Raw genomic sequence first — 21,567 nt, 5'->3', positions numbered from 1 at the left:
GGTGTGTAGGCTCAGTAGTTGTGGCGCACGGGCTTAGTCGCTCCGTGGCATGTGGTATCTTCCCGGACCAGGGATCGAACCCGTGTCCCCTGCATTGGCAGGCGGATCCTCAACCACTGCACCACCAGGGAAGCCAACATTCATACCTTCTTGATGGAAGTATAAACTGGTTCAGCCACTTTGGAAAACTATTTGATAATGTCTACTGAATCTAGACATATATATACTCTGTGAGTGAGAAATTCTAATGCTGGGTACCAAACAGAAATGCTTGCTTATGTCCATAAAAGACATGTACAGAAATGTTCTTAGCAATGTCATTTATAATAGCCCTAAACTAGAAACAACTCAAATGTCCATCAACAATAGATGGGGACTTTCCGAGTGGTGCAGTGGTTAAGAATCCACCTGCCAATGCAGGGGACACGGGTTCGACCCCTGGTCTGGGAAGATCCCACAGGCTGCAGAGCTACTAAGCCCGTGCGCCACAACTACTGAGCCTGTGCTCTACAGCCCACGAGCCACAACTACTGAAGCCTGCGCACTCTAGGGCCCGCGTGCTGCAACTACTGAGCCTGCGTGCTGCAACTACAGAAGCCTGAGCGCCTAGAGCCCATGCTCCGCAACAAGAGAAGCCACCGCACTGCAACGAAGAATAGCCCCTGCGTGACACAACTAGAGAGAGCCCGCGCACAAAGACCCAATGCAGCCAAAAAAAAAAAAAAAAAAGAAGGGGCTTAGTTTGTTAACCTACAGTTTGGGTAGAACCATTGCAGAAGCAGCAAGGAATTCTGTGCCCGGCCCAGAATCTCTGACCATGAACGAATCACAGTCCTGAGTTTAGATAGAATATCTCACCTTGGTGGGATAAGTGTCAGAATACACACAGAGACTATGGGAAGTGAATCAAATTCATAGTATCAGTAATCCATGTCAAACAGTGGAATAAGTTTGATTATTGTGATATTTTGTTATTTAAGATATTTGAAATAGTTAACTCATTTAGAGGATTAGAGGATATGGTACTTTGAATTTAATTTGAAATGCTTAAAGGAATTTGAAATTAGGTCTGCAATTTTAGTTTTAAAACGCTAAGAAAATTTAACTAAGTTTGTAAACAACGTTTGATTGATTAAATCTATGAGTTTAGACTTCGATATGTTAGTATTTGAATGCTTAGGAAGATTTCAGCAGATTTTAGGCCTTTCATATTAGCTGTTGGAAGTGTTTGTGCAAATCAGACCGATTAAATACGTGGTTTACTTTGAAATTGTCTAAGGAAACTAGATTTAGTATGTGAGCAATGTTTATGGTTTAACCCATTAAGTTTTGAATTAATTGAGTATCAAAGATTAACCAAAATAAATGTTCAAATTTACATACAAAACCAACCAGTTTGTAGTTATAACAAGATTTGTAGCCACAAAACAAAATAGGTTTTTAAACATACAGCTTTTTCCTTTTTTTTATATAAATAAATTTATTTATTTATTCATTTATGGCTGCTTTGGGTCTTCGTTGCTGCGTGCAGGTTTTCTCTAGTTGCAGTGAGCGGGGGCTACTCTTTGTTGCGGTGCATGGGTTTCTCAATGCGGTGGCTTCTCGTTGCAGAGCACGGGCTCTAGGCACACAGGCCAAGTAGTTGTGGCTCAAGGGCTTAGTTGGTCCACGGCATGTGGGATCTTCCTGGACCAGTGCTCGAAGCCGTGTCCCCTGCATTGGCAGGCAGATTCTTAACCACTGTGCCACCAGGGAAACCCCAAAATGTACAGCTTTAATAACTAAGATATTATATAAAACACCCAGAACTCCAAGAATCCCTTTTAGAGCACAAAAGCCCTGGTTACTTGCTAAAATCCAGTGGACAGCACCTGTTTATGTCAGTCTGAGACCAGAAACTCCAAGCACCTGGCCACTAAAGGACACAAGGGCCTTGCCACACACTGTAAGGCAGAGATTATTCTTCACCCCTCCCTGCTGATGGAAATGGGGAGATATAGGAATGAGGTGAGGGGTTGTGCCTAGAGAATCACCCCTTATCTGGGAGCAAAGATGGAAGACTGCCCAAATGACTGGGGTGCTCAGCTAGCAGATGGAGGACTGCTGAATCCCAGCTCAGTGGTTATATCCAAAGACATCGTTAAAAGAGCCAGTGGCAGGCAGATGAAGCTCCTGCTAATCTGAGAGTGAAGTTCAAAGGGGACTGTGTTGGGACCCTGCATGTTATTGTTATTTTTTAAAATTTATTTTTAAACTTAAATACAGGAAAATGTACTCTTTTTGGTATAGTTTTTTTTTATATAAATTTATTTATTTATTATTTATTTTTGGCTGTGTTGGGTCTTCGTTGATGCACTCCGGCTTTCTATAGTTGCAGCGAGCAGGGGCTACTCTTTGCCGCGGTGTGAGGGCTTCTCATTGCGGTGGCTTCTCTTGTTGCAGAGCACGGGCTCTAGGCGCTTGGGCTTCAGTAGTTGTGGCACACGGGCTCAGTAGTTGTGGCACTCAGGCTCAGTAGTTGTGGCTCGCGGGCTCTAGAGTGCAGCATCAGTAGTTGTGGCGCACGGGCTTAGTTGCTCTGCAGCATGTGGGATCTTCCCAGACCAGGGCTCGAACCCGTGTTCCCTACATTGGCAGGCGGATTCTTAACCACTGCGCCACTAGGGAAGTCCCTTTGGTATAGTTTTGAGAAAGGTACCAAGTCATATAACCATTGCCACATTTAGGATACAGAACAGCTCCATCACCCCCAAATTCCCTTATGCTATCCCTTTGTAGTCAAACCCCCCACCCCCCAACCTTAACCCTTGACACCTACGGGTCTGTTCTCCATCCCCACAGCTTTGCCTTTTCCTGAATGTCATATAAATAGAATCATCCAGCCTTTTGAGACTGGCTTCTTCATTTAGCACAATGTACTTGAGATGCACGTTATTTTAAAAGTCTGTAGAATATTCTGCAAAGAGTTGCTCATCCATTCCAACACCCAGACCATTCAGGCCAGGGATATTTTAAAACATTTACCAGCCCTCTGCATGGTTACTTTTGAAGGCATCCCCATAGCATTTCAAACATTAAAAGGCAGCCATTTTTCATATTTAAGATAACTTTTTTTCCCTGTAATTTTTTTGGAATTCTCAGTTCACAGGATCGGAGAGACATTTACTTACATTTATTAAATTTTTATTTTGCAACTTTCTTATGTTAGATCCAACACCCTTTTTTCAAGTCTCAAATATTCTGTAGGTCCCTGGAAAGCTCATAGACCTTGGACACCATGCCCCAAGTGCCTGTCAGAGCCCCACAAGAATTCCATAGCTAAAGGCATCATGGTGCCAACCTACACCAGTGAGAGAAAGCAATGGAAGACTACTTTCTCTGAATTTCAACAATGCCCTTGCTAAAAAAAGGAAAAAAGAAAAAAAACATATGGCACAGTAATTCTTTTTTTGAAAAGATTTTATCTCACAAACATACAGACTGTGTAAGAATGTATGTGCAAATTTGTTCATTGCAACAATACTGGTAAGCATCTATCCATAAGGGATTGCTTCAACTGTGGTACATTACACAATGGAATGCTATACAGCCATGAAAAGGGGTGTGAGGTAGATCTATACATGATAACAGTAAAATTTTCCCAACTAAGTGAAAGCACAAGTTGCAGAAAAAGAATGTAAAATCTGACTACCTGTCAAATAAAAATCATTATAATTTTAAAATGTTAGTAAATGCATAGAAAATAGTCGAAAAATACATGCCAAATTTAACTGTGGTTTCCTCCAAGGCAGGGAAGAGTTTTTGGATGTGTGGGTATGTGGTTAGGGTGAGGCTGTCATTATTTACTTTTATGTAACATTTGAATTTTTTGCCATGAACATATATATTACTTTGGTAATCAAGAAAAGTCAATAAATATTACTTTAGACAATCCCAATACAAGCAGGACTACTGAAAGATGTGATTGATGTTCTGAATTTCCAAGCACGTTGTGGATGAGCTTCAGACTGTGCTTGGTTTAGTGGGTTCCTTGTCTCCTTCTCTCAAGGCCAAAACAACCTAAGCAAAAACTCTTCCTTCACCTTCTACCTACAACTGAGCACTCTCCTACCCAACAATTATCATCCACAAAACCCAAGTTTATCTTGGTTGAGAGGTTTTTGGAAAATAAGACTTTCCCACTGGTTGAGAAGGGAAATTGGATAAAGCTAGCGTTTCAGTTCTGCATGGCATCTGAAGAACTCCCAAGCCAATCGACCGTGTACGTGCTCTGAAGAGACCCTCCCTGTCGGGGAAGGCCCTCGAACGCCAGTGGGTCAACATGGTGATAACATGCTATGTAGATTAACACACACATATGAAGTACCACGTTCCTAAGAGTTTCAGGGACATGCTCATTAAAACAAGGTATTGAGATGCTGTCTCAGACACGTGGGAGACCAAAAGAAGTTTACAGAGCCTTGGGTCAAAAAGGGCCTCATGAGAGAGACCGCTTGAGAATATGAGGCCGGTGATGGAGCTGGAAAGGACCAAGTCCATACGTTCGGTGTCCTGTCACCTAGTTGGGGGCCTGCGGGCCCTCACTCGCTGGTGTCTGGGGGCAGGCACAGTCTTGAGCTCCCACACCTGAGGAATGGCTTGGATACAACAGGAGCTGGTCCAAGGGACACTGACGCCATGGTGGCCCTGAGGGACCTCTTTGCTTTCCCCCTATAATTGCTTCAAAAACTGTGAGCGTCCACACCTGGGTTCCCATAGTCACCTGTTCAGGACAAGCAGCAGAGAAGACAGGAGAAGGGATGTTGGGCAGACCAGTGGCTTTTGTGGAGAACTAGCGGGTGCCCCGTCTAGCTGCCCAGGTGTCGGGTCTGCCCACCGCTTCTGCTTTACAGGCGGTGGGAGGACGCAGGCCTCAGCCACACACAAGGCTGGGCAGCCACCAGGTTGTTGCTTTCACCTCCCCGTGGCACAGCTGTCCTGGGAGAGGACTGAGGGTGCCAGGGAATCTCATTTGTAAAACAGGTTTCGTTTTCTCACTTAACAGACACACCTGGTGCTTCTATTCCACCTTCTTTCACCTGTGAGTGGGCTGCTTCTCCTCCCATTCACGGGAGCTTCGGGATAATCTGAACCCCAGACCCAACCCCTTCCCCTGCCTCGGGGCAGCAGACTCAACCAGCCTCCAAGGTAAGATGCTTTTTCGGAAGGGGGCGTGGCGGGGTGGTGAGCAGTATTGGGAGGTGGAATGGAACACGGTGATGCGCAAAGGGAAAGCGAAGAATGGGCTAAGGCAGCTTCCTGAGTTCACTAGAGGTGACATTTACCTACCACGTAAATGTCTGGTTGACTCACCTGCTTTGGAAGGAGGGGTCCAGGGAGACGGACGCGTTCAAGGCGAGGCCGAGGCCTGGCTTTCCTGGCTCGCCAAGTCTGCTGGAATCACCTGGGGTCCCCCACTGCCAGGACTGGTTCACATACCTCTTCAACTTCTCATCTCTGTCAAGAGCATGCTGGAAATGGCCCTCCTCACCTCTGGGACTGGCCCTCTTCCCTCTGGCTAGAACCTGGCTCAAATGCCCTTCTCTCTCTCTGTCCTCTGTGGCCACAGGTCTTGTTTAATGGCCCCTTCCGCACTGAAAACTCTCCATACATTTCTTTTAAAACCTTTTATTCAATAATATATACTTTTAAAATTATAATATGTAACCGCCCATCATGCCATATACGCCCCGTGCCCCCACTGGAGTCTGTGGTCAGGTAGTTAACATGGTCTGCTGGAAAAAACAGGCGGCCACGGGGACGAGCCAGGGGCGCGGGGGAGCAACAGTAACCACCATTTCGCATACCCTTCACATTTCCCATGCTTTCTGGGTGAGGAGGAAGTCAACAGGAAGCCAAAGGCGTGTGAACCTTTTACATTCAGAAGTGAGGTTTGATATACGGTGGTGGGCTGCCCTTCGGTTGGTCTAGTTCGTGCTCGCCAAACCTGCCACCGTTTTGTGTCTGCTCACGGAACGTGATCTCTCTACACACGTTAAGACGTTTGATTTGGTTCTTGTTCTGCTTATGGAAAAGTGGGAGGAACCGCAACAGACCTGGGGAGAGAGATGGGAGGAGGGGAAAGATGGCATTAATCATTCTGACCCGGAGTGAGGACAGGCCTCCACTGGCATGTGGCTCCCTTCTCTTGGGGAGCACTGGGAATGGTATACAAGCCTGACTTTCCCACGGCACTTCGTGGAAAACCAAGTAAGAACTGACCGGTTTCAGGTTTCAAATAGCACCCTTTTTCTTCCTCTTCTGATCACCACTCACAGAGGCAGTCTTGGTCCCAGCCTTACTGTGACCGAGTCCCTCCCCTTTTCTCGGGTCCAGGACGCTAATCTAGAAGCACCAAAGCCTCTTGTCTATATTCTGTGTAAGCCAAGCTACAGGTCCAGCAGCCCAGCTCCAGATACCCATCAGACCTGAACCAACTTACTTATGTCTTGGGACCAAGAATCAGATGACTGTATTTACAGAGGGAAAGGGCCCAGTTCACTAATAAAGAGCAAAAATGGAGCTCAAATATTTTTAACTCCCCCCTGGAAGGAGCTGTCTGGCATGGCCTGAAAACCTCGTTCCTCCTTCCATGTCCAGCACAGCGGAGTGGGTTGTGAGATTCCAGCAGAACTCTAGAAGCAGCAGCTCAGAACGGTGCCACGGCAGGGTACCGAGAGAAAGGACAATGTATCTGGGAAGCTGTCACACAGAAACATTTCATGACCCAAACTTTCTTTGGGTGCGGGAAGGGTTCTGCCGCTTAGTATTTGAGAAAGGCTGCACGGTACGTAAGGTTAGAAATGACTCTTCAGCAGATGATTTTCAAGCATCCCACTCCACAGAGGGATCAGTGAGAAGCAAGCGCACTGATGAAAGACTCCACCATCTGCCAAACAATGGCGTGTGCCCACTTGTGTTGCAAGAAATGGGGCTGGGGAGAGGTTTTCATAAGTGCAGAACACGCTCCCACAAGGTAAAGTTGTGCAATGAAATGGTCAATCCCAAGCAGGATTGGCAGGTTCTGAGTGACACAGTTCAGAAGCAAGTACCAAGAAACAATCCCCACACCACCCTAGTCCCACCACTTCTGCTAAAGTCAAGTCTTCACACCAAGGTGATTAACTGCAACCACCCGCCCACACAACTTCACAGTTCAAGGTTTATTCCTCCTCTCCCCCAAGAGACAGGAAATACAAGTTTAAGGTCCTCATAGCAGTGGCTTGTCTCCCACTTGGGAAGGCTGGTGATTCTCAACATGCTGGTGATTATCAACATTTTTATTTATGAAAACAGGATTTAACATGGCATTTTTCTTTCCTCTAAAGGGCAGCAGCACATAAATCATACATCAGTCATCCAGTGATACAAAGAGGTGGTCAATTGTGTCTGAAGTAGTCATTAGTAAAGGATCACAACCCAGGCAGTGTTGCTTTTCTGCAAACAGAAGAAAATAGTCGGCTCCATGTTTCTTGAAGACTTATCCAAGCTTTCCACTGGGTGTCAAGATTTCTGTCCCAACCTCTTAGTCACCATTTACAGCAAGAAAAGCCAGCAAGTGAAAAACTGTTAATTTATTGATTCAATGAATTTTTTTAAAAAAAAACAATCCCCAATACATGCAGTTCAGGATTAAGTATCACATTTGTAGCACATTGTTGATTCTCTACACAAAAGTATGCATCCCCTGTATAATCCCATAACATCACTTCCCCCTGCCTCTACAATACCTGGTTGGGGTCATTTTCACTGACACATCCACATAGCTCCAAAGCATATGTTATTACTGGTTTTCTTAAGCCAGATGTTTCCTCGCCACCTCCCCTCCCCTCATCCCCACCCTGGGGTTAGTTTTAATGGCAAGATGTCACTCAGTCGTAGATTTATTAAGCTCACTGACAAACTTTGGCTTCTTGTGTGCTCATATGGACCCTGCTTTTGCTTTCGGGTTTGTATCTCAATGGCCTTGACTCTGATCAGTTACTATCCACTCCTGTTAATTTGTAGGAGGGAAGATTGCTTTTTCCTGTGAGTGCTCATGCAGTAACACAGGTTCCTAAACGAATCATTAATCTGAACTGGCATTAAAGGAGACTGTCAACAGGGCTCTCTCAGATCCATTTCAATGCATATGTAAAAATTCTTCCAATTGTTTGTGTCCCAAAATAATTTTGCTTCCATCCTCAACAAAGCAGCACCTGGGAGAAGCTAAGTCATTTCCCTGAGTAGACGCAGACTGAGATCCACGGCCATGGGCTGGCTCTCTCTGGGACTCAGCATCTGCCTCAAGAGCACCACCTTGCAGTCCCACTGGAACCAATCCTGGGGGCGTTCCAGAACTCAGGGCACGTTCCAGAACTTGAACTTTGTGCTCCCTTGCTTTCTTCCCTCAAGAAGTCATGTTCCCCCACCTCAAGATCTACCTTTCAACTGTTTTTACTGATTCCCTTTCTTCTTTTAACAGCCCCCTCTCCTGTCCTCTCTCCCTGCCCCCAAGGATTATAAGCTCTTCCGTCTCCTCTAATCAATCAGTTGGAAAGCACCTTCCTTCTTTGCAAGGGAATACATATGCTTTGAGCCTCGTGAGTACCAATGTGCTGGAGAATGCCTGTGAGGAGACCCAGCAGAGTGACTGATGTTCACGTGCCTCACAGAACTGGCTCTGGCACTCCTCTAAGTGGTAAGATGACCCGGGAATGCTTGGTCTGCGTTATACACTCATTGGCTTCTCCCACCTGGTCACTTACCACGGGGCTAGGATAGGACAGGGGCAGGCCAGATGATAGGATCACGGGGAGAGTGAACTGCAAGCAAACCTGATGAAAATATTCGCACTTCATCAGTTCTGCTCTCGCCATGGGATTTCTCAGCTGAAGCAAAACCTTGCAGTTATGCTCACCTGTGGCCAATAACCTCTGATACACCAATCTGTGTTTGGCACGGGAACCTTCCGTTCTCACCATACTGGGTCTATGTTCTTGAACACAGGCAGTACCTGAGATGACAGTGTAACACTACCCTGTTCCCCACATTTTTTTGCTTTTCTTTAGGAAATAATAGGTCCTTATCATAGGCACTTTTAACCTGTTACAAGGTAATGAAGCAAACAAAATGTCTAATGAAAATTACTGAGATGAATTTAAGAAATAATATGCTAACCGAAAAGGAAATTGGGTGGGTAAATCTACCACAGCTTTGTCTAAATATAAGATTAGACTCACTCACACACACGCACGCTCTCATCCCTCTTTTGGAACTCTCCAAGACTGCCTCCTAACCCAGGTAAATACTCTAAAATCTCAGGGGAGCTAGGTCCATCTGGACACAAAATGGTTTTGGAGATAGGTAAAAGAGGAAAGGTCTGGACGAGACTCAGTTCAGTTTGGGAAAGAACCACCCACAGTCAGTCAGCCAGAAGTTGGGTGTCAAGAACAGACTCAGAAAGGAGCATTTTAAACTCAGTTATTCTATATGTCTAAGGCATGAAGAGAGGTAAAAAGTATAGGTGGTGGAAAAGTAAACTGTACGCATAAAATGGAAGAATTACTCCTTTGCCAAGCTGCAGTCACAGAACCCAAGGACAGGCAGGTGAGCTGTTTTTGCACCTACTACATCATGACCAGAGGAGAGACAGAAGTCAGTCACCTGACTCTTCTCCAGCTGCTTTTACTGCCTCTGGGGAGACCCAAGAGAAAGAAACGGGGTTACTACTTCACCAAGACCCTCCAGTAGGCTTCCTCTGCCTGGTCCAGACCGGCAATTTAAAAAAAAAAAAAAAAAAAAAGAAGGGTGGGGGGAGGGAATGGGTGACAAAGGAGGAAATGGGTGGGGCAGGAAAGACACACAGTGGCACATCTCCCTGATAAATAATAACCAACAGTTCGGTGTTGCCTAGAAGGGCACATTAGAAGGCTTTTGATAATCCCAAACACTGAGTTTTGCTGCCTGACATATCAATATAGGTTCACTCAAGAGCTCCTGTCTTGTTTTTGATTTTCAGGTAGAACAAATGTATACATTAATATACAGAATGTGCAATGAAGGCAGGTAGCATTGGTATGAGAACCTTAACTGAATGCATTTCCTGGCTTTGGGATCTTGTTTTATTTGAAGTTCCCACTGACCAAACAACAAAAATAGAATCTACATTTAGAGATAGGACCCGCTACCAATACCAATACGATTTTATTGGGATATGGAATGTAAACAGATGTTTTCAAACACCCTAACCTTATAAAAATGTACGGCATTATTAAATAGTAATAAAGGAGTCCTGAAGTGTGATGTGGTGGTAGACACCTTGAGCTCCAGCCTAGTGTGAGAGGTCCCCACAGCTGTAGCACGGCCCTGCAGCTGGGGTCAGGGGACTGCTTGCAAACCATGTTGATGACAAGTCCCCAGAGTGATATCAGCTCTATTTTTTTAAATTTTCTTAAACAAAATATAGCTTCCTTTGCTAACGTGAAGGCTAGCACAATGGATCCCAAGCTTTGATACTTGCCCCAGCAGCTCCACTCCTTTCCCCAAGCCCCTTGTATGCTACTCTCTCCGGTCGCTCGGGTTATCGGTGGGTGGCCCTGCCCACACAACTCCAGTCCCTGCACGTGAGAAAGACTTCTCTCTGCCAACACATTCATGTATTACCTATCAGAGCTTAAAAACGCAGATTACCCTGATTACAGAGGGAAACTGTTTCTCATGGGGATAAAAAGGGGTAAAGCATGGGAGGGGAGTACTTGTTTTTATCTCACCCAATCCGTCTTTCCTGAATAAATTCTAATAAGGATGCTTTTCTTTCTCCCTCCCTGACCTCCCTGAAGACTGACTTTCCAGCTTTAGTTATGGTTGTGAACAAAAAGTCTTTGTTTCAGAGACGTGTGTTAAAATAGGTGCACACACAGGGATGTGCTGGGAAATGAAGTTTTCCTTAAGAGGCTGGAAAAAGAAGCTACATGAAAAAAATAGCAACAAGATTTTATGGTTAGGCAGATCAACGAAGGTTACACTGAGCTCCAAGTTATGCACTTAGCATCCAACTCTTGATGAGACAGATGGACCTGTCCATGGCATCAGAAGGTTTAAAGTGATGCCTCCTGACATCAAAGGGGACTCCTGTGAGAGTGACTGCAGTTTGCTCCCAAATGAATCACTTAGAAGAAAACTGCAGGGATGAGGTACATTTCCCAGAGAGCTCATGTCATTAAAAAAAAAAAAAATACATAAAACATGAATTTGTAAAAGAGCTTAGAAAAAAAATACTGTCACTGTTTTAGTATCTCCTTTTCGTGAATGAGGCTGGTGTGTCACTATAGACTGCTGACATTTTGCTAAAACTTGAGCCTGAATCTCACCAAAGGAAACCCAGACCACAGTGGAATAGATAGGAAGTCAGATATTCAGAGCTTGTTGACTTGAACAGGTTAATTCAACAGTGGTCTCCTGTTAAATAAAGGTAAATGTACAACAACTCCGAGTCTCTCATCTCCCATGCATTCCAAAGGGAAAGTCCCCTCAGATACCCAACTATGTGCATCGTCAGGCTGCCAAACAGCAGTTCCCTGTAGACTAGTGCTGGGGAGTTTCTTTCTTTTTGACAGACTTTTAGGTCTTTACTCTTCTTTGCGTTTAGAAGGAATGGCTAGAATTTCTTTTTATCACACTGTAGTTTTCCTTCAAGGTTTGTGTTTGGTTGGTTGGTTTTATTGGCAAGCATCAATGCCGCATTACCCGTCGCTTTCCAGTCTTCATCGGGCCGCCGTGAGACCACTGGAAAGTACAGCATTATCTGCACAAGGCTGGGACTGCTCCTTCACCACGGGGTCTGCAAGGAAACAGGAGGACAGTCAGCAGAGGCAGGGCTGGCCAGTGCCAGGGGAGAACACCATAACAGACCCAACCTTCTTCCACAGTGACATAGACACAGGCTACCAGGAAGTCAGGGTCAGGAGGGCAACCAAAATTACAGACACTGAGGAATGATCAGGGGGAAATGCTCTCACAATCAACTTGTATACCTCTTCAGAGTACAAGTTCAACTGCTAAGACTCAGGAAAAAGAGAGGCACAGAAACACCCATTTCCCACTGTTCAAAATTTCTACTGATTTTCTTATGTGTTGTTTTTCCTTGAATACTAACATCATATCCAACTCCCATTTCTTCAAAGTATGTGCAATAGATAGTAAACACTTTGGAGGAAAGGGTGAATAAAAAGAGCTACTAGAAGAACTATCGATTTTAAGCAACAGTGTAAAAATTTTTTTATAGAAGTATAGTATGTATTCAGAAAAGTAGACAGATCATGATTTGCATAATATAAACATCAGTGTTCTTAATTCAGTCAAACTCAGAGTGTAAAAATAGCTTTCTGTGACAGAAAGACAACCATTTACACTTGTCTGAGGTCTGGAAGAATGAAGGGTAACACCTTTTAAATCTGCTGTCTACTAATGCTTATGGGTTACCAGGCTCAAGACCACAGAGCAATGTATTCTTCAGGCAAGATTTAGTTAATTTCCAGAGAGGAAAAAAAGGAGAAGGAAAGAGCGTATTGGTCAAGCAAGAGGTAGGCTGAAAGTTCTCATCTCACTTCAGACAGAAAATTGAGACAGATCACTTAACCTCCCTCACTCTCAGTCTCCTCTGTGACTGGTCTAAATGACGTCACACTGCCTTTAATGAGAGGAGAGTCTGGGACATACTTTATCAGTGGGGAGAACCATACACATGCAGACCGATAAGCAAGTGCATAAACTGAATATACACACATACTTTAAAGTGAGACCTAGGAAGTCTGTAATTCAGACAGGATTTTAGCGAGGTCCTGCCATACCTGCTTTCCTTTCCTCAAATTCCTTGTATTTATTTATCTTATTTCCTTCTTTAAAAATATGCTATGGTCACCTTACTACTTTCAACAAATCACTTTTTTTTTGAGGCGGAAAAAAAAATCTTTGATTAGGTTTCCACACAAATGTATATATTTGAAAACAAAACTTTAGATACTTGTCATCTATCAACTCAGGGTCATAGGCAATGGTCATACAGATCAGACTCAAGGGAACTACAGCGAACAAGCAAACACCTTTGGGCAACTAGAAACAGATCTGCAGAGCTGTTTCAAGAGTCAAACTAATGAGGCCAAATCCCAAGCATGATTCATCCAAATACCCAGAATTCTCTTGTCAGGCCTCAAAGATAAAGAGTAGAAGAATTTCCCTTTGACAGATCAGGTCCCTGGAAACTCACAGAAGTATGGGTGCTCCATGGCCTCTTTGGCAGTCAGTCTCTGTTGATGGTCATATCGCAGAAGTTTGTCCAGAAGATCTAGGGCCTCAGGGCTGACGAGGTGTCTGTTCTCACTATGGATAAAATTTTCCCAGCGTTTCCGTGAATGTCTGAGAAGAAAAGGAAAGCATTGGTATTCTGAGATTAAATTCAACAAGAATTCTTACATATTAGGGTTAAAGCCAACAAAGTCTTAGAACACTGTGTTGATTACAAGCTCATTAAATCTCATTCTTAATGTTACCTGTCCCCCCCCCATAGTTATGATCACAGCATCCTCAAACAAAACAGTGCTCTGTGACTGATACATAGAATTAATTATAATGTCTGCATCTGATTTAAACTTTGTAGAACCTTTCTAGATAGTTTTTTATGCCCCAGACTTTTAGTCAATTCTGGGTGAGGCACGGAGGTAGCTGAGTAATCTTTATTGTTCAGCAGATATATTTAAAGAGCTAGCTTCAGAAACATGGAGGTTCCATAAAATTACTGTCTGAAAATTGTCAACACAACATCTACGTTTCAACACTATTGTACTGTATCTGAAAATATGCCTTAAAATTTGCTCCCTTACAGAAAATCCATTACACAGAACAAGAAGAAACTACAAATCTCTTACTGAAAGAAGAATCACAGCTTTCTAAGATTTTCCATTAAAATAAGCCATATGCTATTCCAGAAAGTTTTCTGTAGCATGATTTTGTCTTCCATCTTCTATTGATAAACAGGCTATCTCTTAGAGAAGTAAAATGATTAGAAGACACATGTAAACAATGCCCAAATTTCTCAAGTTAAAAAATATATATGGGGAAAAAAAAGAATATTTCAATTCTGATATAATTAGAAAGGAGAAAGAGCTTTAGAAAGTGATTTCAGCTAACCTTTTCACTTCTGAATTGGGTAAATTAAGACCCTCTTTCTTTCTCTCTCTTACTTACTGTCCCAGGATATCGTTGAAGTGTGGATCTAGGTCTATGTGATACTTCTTCAGATACCCATACAGCTCATCTGTACCCAGAACCTTGGCAATGCGAACAAGCTGAAACACAAAACAAACTGACCAAATTACTGAGCACAGCCCGCGGGGATGCTGGACCAAAGAATTAGGAGACTTCCACATCACTAAATTTCCAGGGAACAGATACAGATCTGAGCCCGGGGCGGACAGGCAGCAGACTCACAGATATGAAGTTCACATGAATGCCAATTTCCAAAATGCCTTTAAAATGATAACACAACTTATGACAATAATATTCTAGAGGCTGATGATTATGGGAACATAAAACCTAATGATTAGAATCTTTTTTTTTTAAATAAATAAATTTATTTATTTATTATTCATTTTTGGCTGCGTTGGGTCTTTGTCGCTGTGCTCAGGCTTTCTCTAGTTGCGGCGAGCGGGGGCTACTCTTCATTGCAGTGCGTGAGCTTCTCATTGTGGTGGCTTCTCTTGTTGCGGAGCACGGGCTCTAGGCACGTGGGCTTCAGTAGTTGTGGCTCTCGGGCTCTAGACCACAGGCTCAGTAGTTGTGGCGCATGGGCTTAGCTGCTCCACAGCATGTGGGATCTTCCCGGACCAGGGCTAAAACCCGTGTCCCCTGAATTGGCAGGCGAATTCTTAACCACTGCACCACCAGTGAAGTCCCTAATGACTAGAATCTTGTTTTATTAGACAAGGAGGTACCTGACTTCCTCATAGACACAATTTGGAAGTTGGGCAGAACACAGCACACTACCTGTCTCTATCTTTGGGGACCACAGACAGGATTTTGTGAAACTCTTTACCCTGAAGAAAAGCTTATATGCAGATACTGGATGATATTTAGTGGCTCAACAACAGCATCCCTATCGAGATGCTATTTTCTTGGCATCTGCCTCCAAATGGATAGGAGCCAGATGATGTTTGCTTACCTGGTCATAGTTATCCTGTCCATGAAAGAAGGGCTCCTTTCGAAAGATCATGCTCGCTAACATACAGCCCAAACTCCACATATCCAGGCTATAATCATACATCTGAGGAAATAAAGACAACCGTCAGTCAAGGGTGTTACAGATGTCATTTTTCTGATCTGAGTTTCTAGGTTTCTAGCCTTTAGTTGACCTCTTCAGATATTTTAAAATTCAAAGCCAAAAAAAAAAAAAGTAGCTGAGAAAAGTCCATAATTATCATTTTGGGGTAGAATAAAGACTGGATTTTATTTTATTTTATTTTATTTATTTATTGGCTGCATTGGGTCTTCGTTGCTGTGTGCGGACTTTCTCTAGCTGCAGCGAGTTGGGGCTACTCTTCGTTTTCATACGTGGGCCTCTCACTGTGGTGGCTTCTCTTGTTGCGGAGCATAGGCTCTAGGTGCGCGGGCTTCAGTAGTTGTGGCATGTGGGCTCAGTAGTTGTGGCTCATGAGCTCTAGAGCGCAGGCTCAGTGGTTGTGGCACACGGGCTTAGTTGCTTCGCGGCATGTGGGATCTTCGTGGACCAGGGATGGAACCCTTGTCTCCTGCATTGGCAGGTGGATTCTTAACCACTGTGCCACCAGGGAAGTCCCAAGTCTAACTTCTTCAGCCAGGTGACAGATTCCTGGGAATGGTACCCAAAAGGTGGCAAACCTTTTCCCCAAAAGTAGTGAGGTCGTGGATGGAATGTAGGCCCAGTTCTGTAGCTGTTTTTTCCTAAACTGTCTCCCCGGGAACCAAGATCATTTACAATGATCCTGGATACATACCTTTTGTATCCAAGACTAGCTTTTAAATGTATCCAAATTGACTAAATAAAAACCAGGAAAAAGAAAAAGCCAAGAAAAGCCCTAGCAAAGGTAAAAAGAACCCAGAGGTGCTTCACTAACATTTTACCTGATAGTCCACAAGGAGCTCTGGTCCCTTGAAGTACCTGGAGGCTACGCGGACATTGTACTCCTGGGCGGGATGATAAAATTCCGCCAGACCCCAGTCTATCAGTCGCAGCTATAAATACGACAGAAATAAAACATGTGAAAGGAGTGTCTCCAGATGCCTGTGTCTTACAACAAGGCCACATCTAATTAATAACAATTATTTGCCCACATAAAAAATGTCAGCAAGTGCACTGGCTAAAAAGATACACTTTTCAGCAACTGTTAAGAGGTCATTTCTAGAGCAGAGCACTTGGAATCTTATTTGCTTTTTCTTTTTTAAAATTTAAATTATCCTGGCTTATCATTCTCTCTAGATCAATAAAGCTTAAGCTTGTCTTCTGCCTCCATACCAGCTGCATGTGTTAACATACCCCCTCATTACTGACAGCTTTCATTATAAGCTCTAGTCATTAACAGAAAAGGTTGGGGACATGTGCCCCACTCCAGGATTGAAGCATTGCTCTAGCTTTTCATTAATCTAACACTAGCTGATTCATTTACTCACCAGTCAGGGACAATCAGAACTGAGAATAGAAAATAGGAGGGACCCAAGTATACTTTTTAAGGCCAGGCAGGTTGGTCTGAGGGTCATTAAGAAAGGAAGTAAAAATCACCAGCTGTAGTTTCTGTCTTGAGGCCCTCCAGAAAATCATGACCAAAGTAAACAAGTGACTACAGTCAGGGTCAGCTGTCTACTCTTCTTGTGTACTATGCTTATGTGAAGTAGAAACCAACACTGGAGACTAGAGAAATAACAGTATCACAAGTCTGCCAAAGAAAACAGCATGGGTCTTCAGAAACTACCTAGGTACTGGCCAGAGTTTTGATTGGCTCTAAGCCTTCCAATGAAAGGCTTTTCACTGCCTGGCTGCAATGGTACCTTTTTCTGTTGGTGATCTATCATGACATTGTGAGGTTTCACATCCCTGTGCATGATTCCCTTGCTGTGGCAGTAATCCAGAGCCTATTAGATAAGAAAGCACAGAGAAAAGTAAGCAAACCCTCTACCACCCCGCAATGCAAGCATATTCTTTTTATTTTTTTTGATTCTGAAAGCTTTTATTGAGCATTGTCAAATTTGTAAGCTTCATAGGTATGGACATCATATTTATAAATGCCCTTCTGTAAGTGCTACCATAGATGTGAAATTCTTGCCTTTAATATCATCTTTGAAAATGTTAAATTGAGAATTCTGTTAACAGTTTAAGAATTGGCATATTGTATTACTGCAAGAGATCTGATTTTCAGCATCTGCAAGCATATTCTTATTTGTTTGTGACAGCTTGATCTGAATACAGCCTCTCAAGGGGCAGCCTTACTGTCTGTAACAAAAGAGAAAAAACATGCTTCAGAAGGCACCCCTTGCTCTCTGAGCACACTATGCTGGCAGCTGGTAGAAAGGGGGCTGTGGAGAGGACACCAAGGGCTATGATGAAGGTTTCTTAAAAAGTGGGAATGATATACTTCTTTAGGTGCTCCTCTCCTACTTGTAGCTGGTAGCAATAAATCAGCCACCTCGATTTAGAAATCATACATTAATCTGTTGGTCTAATTTGATGAGTTTAAAACCAGATCTAGGAAACACACTGGAGTCACTTCTCTTATGAGTTCAACGACATGAAAAGAGTACACGTGGACATGAAGAATGACATCCAAATATATCTGCAATATGACTTGTCTTTTAGATAAGTTCCCATGTGGGTTTTCTAGATTAACATATATTCTAATATTAGTATTTTCCTTAAAAATAATCCCTGAGCCAGTTGGTCTTTAAGAATTATGTTATGACTCTACAAGTCAATGATTTTTTAGTAAATTCCTCAAGCTGTGCCACCATTACCACAATTCATTTTTAGAAGTTTTTCATCATCCCAAGAATTTCCCTTAAGCCTGCCTGCAGTCAACCCCCAATCCCATCTACCTCCTACCTCCTTCCTTCCTTCCCCTCTCCTCCCAACCACTGCTCTACTACCACCTGTTGCTACAGATTTGCCTCTTCTGGACAGTCATCAAATGAAATAATACAACACACAGTACTTTATCTTCTTTTGCGCAGCATACTGTTCCTAAGATTCATCCATGTTGCTTTTTTCATTGCTGAGTAGTATTCCATTGTATAAGTATACTAGTTGAAAGACATTTGGTTTGTTTTAACTTTTTGGCTATTGAGACTAATGCTACTTATGAACATTCATGTACAAGTCTTTAAGAGGATGCACATTTTCATTTCTCTTGGGTAGATTCCTACAGGTGAAGTGCTAGGTTGTATGTACGTTTACATTTAAACTTTTAAAGAATCTGCCTAATTGTTTTCCAAAGTGGCTGCACCATTTTACATTACCATCAGCACCATATGAGAGGGTTCCAGTTTCTCTACATTCTTGCTAACACTTGTTATTATCTTTCTGATTACAGCTGTTCTAGTGGGTTTGATGAGGAATACCATTGTGGTTTTGATTTGTATTTCCCTAATGAGTGATCAAGTTGCATATCTCTTCATATACTTTTGGGCTATCTCATATCTTCTTTGGACAAATGTTGATTCAGATCTTTCACCCATTTCCTATTTGGGTTGTTTGTTTTAAACAATATAAAACTTTGCTCCTAAATCTCCCTTTTCTAACACAGTAACTATTTTCATAAATTTCAATGTTGGGCCCTTTGGCTTGTCTTAAAAAGCACTTGAAGCCTACATGAGGCCCATAATATACTCTTTGAATAATGATAGCAACCCATAATCGTATGGTACCTACTATGTGCTTGACACTGAGAGCTCTTGCAAGGTGGAGTTTTCCATGGGACAAGATTAGGGTTTCTCGACGTCAGCACTGTTGACATCTGGGACCAGATAATTCTTTGTTGTGGGGAGTGGTCCTGTGTATTATAGGATGTTTAGCAGAATCCCCAGCCTCCACCCATGAGATGCCAGTAGTGTCCCTCTGACTGTGACAACCAAAAATGGTTCCAGACATTGCCAAATGTCCCCTGAGGGACAAAGTTAACCTGGTGGAAAATCACTGGACTAGACTAGCAAGGGCACTGTACCAGGCATCTCTAAGTGGGAGGGAATATATAATCCAGAGAATGATCCATAGAACCAACAATCCAAGAATAAGCAAACTTTGCTTTCCCCAGACACAAAAGAGTATACAGTGTACAATGCTTTTCATATGAAGGTCAAGAACAGGGAAAACTAAGAGATATGGGAACATATGTATATGTATAACTGATTCACTTTGTTATAAAGCAGAAACTAACACACCATTGTAAAGCAATTATACCCCAATAAAGATGTTAAAAAAAAAAAAAGAACAGGGAAAACTAAACTATGGTGGTAGAGGTGAGAATATAATCTATGCAAGGAGAGAAACAGTCTATTTTTGCACTATATGGTAGCCACCAGCCACATGAGGCCATTGAATGCTTGAAATGTGACTAGTGTGACTAAGGAACTGAATTTTTTATTTTACTTAATTTAAATAGCTACCTCCGGACAGTAGCTACTGTACTGGACAGCATAGTTCTGTGTCAATGTGGGTGAAGGTTTCACACTTAAGTAAAATCAAAAAACTATACCCTTGGGATTTATTCATTTCATCTATGTAGGTTCTACTTCAATTTAATTTTTCTCTTTGTCTTATTTTATACCAACAGTTGCAGCAAGATTCCACAGTGGCTCTGTGGCAGTGCTGTAGAGAACCATGGCTCCTGAGGACACACCTCCCTAAATCTGAATCAGGAGCTCAGACCTGGTGGGAAGCCTCAGCGAGTCACTGAGCAATCACTCTGCAGCCCTCAGCCTAGTTCCTTCTGCATTTTCTACATTCCACCTACATTTCCTCTCTCCCATCCCCGTTTTTTTTTTTTTTTTCTTTTCTATGAGAAAATTTAGCAAGTGTTGATTCTGTTATTTTGCCTGGTCTTTGTCCAAAGGAATAAACTAATTAGGACCACAGTACCTGAGGTGTGAAAAATACCTGAGGAAAGCAGAGGCTGAACAAATACAGTAAGGGAATAAATTCTTTTGCCACTAGTCAGATTCCCTGTGGAGTTATTAACTGCTTTTAAATTCCTTGGGGGAATTATTTCAATTTAAAAATCTGATCGTTTCTGACCATTAAGCATGAAAGAGGTTTTTCAAGTTTCATCTGGGGCTCTGCCTCATTAGCACAAAGTATGACCCACCGCATAGCTGCTACCCCCAGAAGGCAGAGAGGACATCAGACACTGCCATCGGGACGACCAGCCTGTACCACTGCTATGCTGTTACCTGATCTAAGGACAACTGCACTAGGTTATATATCTTACCTTTGGTGTGCTAGTTAACCACAAAATCTTAATACCTTACTTAAAAAAAATAACCAGCTGTGAGATTTGGATTGCTGCTCTCACGGAGTGAATGCCTGGGATTTTCTGAGAAGCCCTAGGAAACAGACTAGCCTGACAGTTCACAGCACTGCAAACCTCTGCCCACCAAGGCCTTCCATTCTAGCCCGGAGGGGATATGAAGAAAGGTAGAAAGGTGTGATAAACCAAGTTCAACTTTCTTCATCTTTCTGATCTTAATGACAAAGACTCATTCGCCATAGGAGTGAATCCACCACCTTGGCTCGAATGATTAGTTTGTGTAAGTGCTTGTAAGAAAACACATTCACTTCACATAAAGCTAGTCCTTCAAATTCCCATTCCTTAAAGCCTAAGCCTTGATTTAACTTGTATTTTCTTCGAGCAGCTGTTCATAATCCCATCAAAACTCCATCCTGACAATTTTCTTCAATAATACCAATACCTTAGACACCTCTATATTCCTATAGAGGTTCTTAAATTGAGACCCATCCATTCCACCCTATAACTTTATGTAATGATGTATATTTTTACATGCATTGGTGGCGCGGGGGGCGGGGTGGGGTTCATAGCTTTCATTAGATTCTTAGTGATCCATGACCCTAAAAAAACACTGTATTCCATTTTACAAACCTTTTTAGAATTCTTTACTTAAGCATTTACCTAACCAAATTAAAAAAGATCATTCCTCTGTCAATCAATAACACTTGAAAATTTCAGTCTCCTAGAAGGTCCACCCGTCACCTCTTCTTGCATGTTAAGGTTAACAAGCCGGGGCTAAATGGGTGGGTTATCTCATACAAGAAGGGGACTATGAGAAATGGCAAGAAAAGGATGTAAAATGCCATAAAATGCCCACCATCCCTGTATGCATGTCCTTCCACGATGTGACTTCAATGCTCTGCCCATGAAAAGTGGAGTTTACTTCTCCACCCTTTGATTCTAGGTTTGGCCACATGACTTGCTTTGGCCAACAGGGCATTAGCAAACGTGACACAAGCAGAGGCTT

General features: G+C 42.9%; 1 protein-coding gene across 3 annotated transcripts in view; it reads right to left on the bottom strand.

Moving 5' to 3' along the window:
• Positions 1-5,020: 5,020 nt before the first annotated feature.
• The window catches only part of CSNK2A2 (casein kinase 2 alpha 2), a 39,549-nt gene continuing 23,002 nt past the window's right edge, over positions 5,021-21,567 (bottom strand). Inside the window, exons 6-12 of one of the 3 annotated variants that reach the window (XM_079907418.1) lie at positions 17,095-17,178; positions 16,174-16,284; positions 15,236-15,337; positions 14,263-14,363; positions 13,286-13,434; positions 11,767-11,860; positions 5,021-6,095 (exon numbers count right to left, since the gene is read on the bottom strand). In XM_079907418.1, the coding sequence (XP_079763544.1) occupies positions 11,784-11,860; positions 13,286-13,434; positions 14,263-14,363; positions 15,236-15,337; positions 16,174-16,284; positions 17,095-17,178 (624 nt within the window). In that variant the 3' untranslated portion in view covers positions 5,021-6,095; positions 11,767-11,783. Of the gene's footprint in view, positions 6,096-6,277; positions 11,861-13,285; positions 13,435-14,262; positions 14,364-15,235; positions 15,338-16,173; positions 16,285-17,094; positions 17,179-21,567 lie in introns of those variants that run through there. The other 2 variants (XR_013825287.1, XM_079907417.1) reach the window with 2 other exon arrangements.

This window comes from Stenella coeruleoalba, assembly GCF_951394435.1.
Source record: "Stenella coeruleoalba genome assembly, chromosome: 20".
NCBI lineage: Eukaryota > Metazoa > Chordata > Mammalia > Artiodactyla > Delphinidae > Stenella > Stenella coeruleoalba.
This window is presented reverse-complemented; position numbering and strand designations above follow the sequence as displayed.